Consider the following 271-nt stretch of genomic DNA (forward strand, 5'->3'; position numbering starts at 1 on the left):
AACAAGTCCCAAGGTTGGATGTAGCGATTTGTGAATAAGTTGCATCTATTTGCATATTTTGTCAAGGGAAAAATATTTAAAGAAGTGTGCGCGCGTGTGTGTGTGTGTGTGTTGATGCCTCCCTGCAGGATGTGGACGCCTCGGAGATCAAAGTCCAAGTGTGTGTGTACGCCTTTGACCTCCTCTATCTCAACGGAGAGGTAAGACCTGCTGCTGGTGAGAATATTACCCAGAGATCTCTCTCAAACACTCCTTTTGTCATTTGAACCGT

At 45.4% G+C, this 271-nt stretch overlaps 1 protein-coding gene across 1 annotated transcript in view; it reads left to right on the forward strand.

The window, feature by feature from the left end:
* lig1 (ligase I, DNA, ATP-dependent) overlaps nt 1-271 on the forward strand; it is a 34,944-nt gene that overhangs the window by 21,726 nt on the left and 12,947 nt on the right. The window contains exon 12 of the mRNA XM_031870680.1: nt 129-200. Coding sequence (XP_031726540.1) covers nt 129-200 — 72 coding nt within the window. The remainder of the gene's footprint in view (nt 1-128; nt 201-271) is intronic.

This window comes from Anarrhichthys ocellatus, unplaced genomic scaffold (genome assembly GCF_004355925.1).
Source record: "Anarrhichthys ocellatus isolate YVR2014 unplaced genomic scaffold, GSC_Weel_1.0 scaffold54, whole genome shotgun sequence".
Lineage (NCBI taxonomy): Eukaryota > Metazoa > Chordata > Actinopteri > Perciformes > Anarhichadidae > Anarrhichthys > Anarrhichthys ocellatus.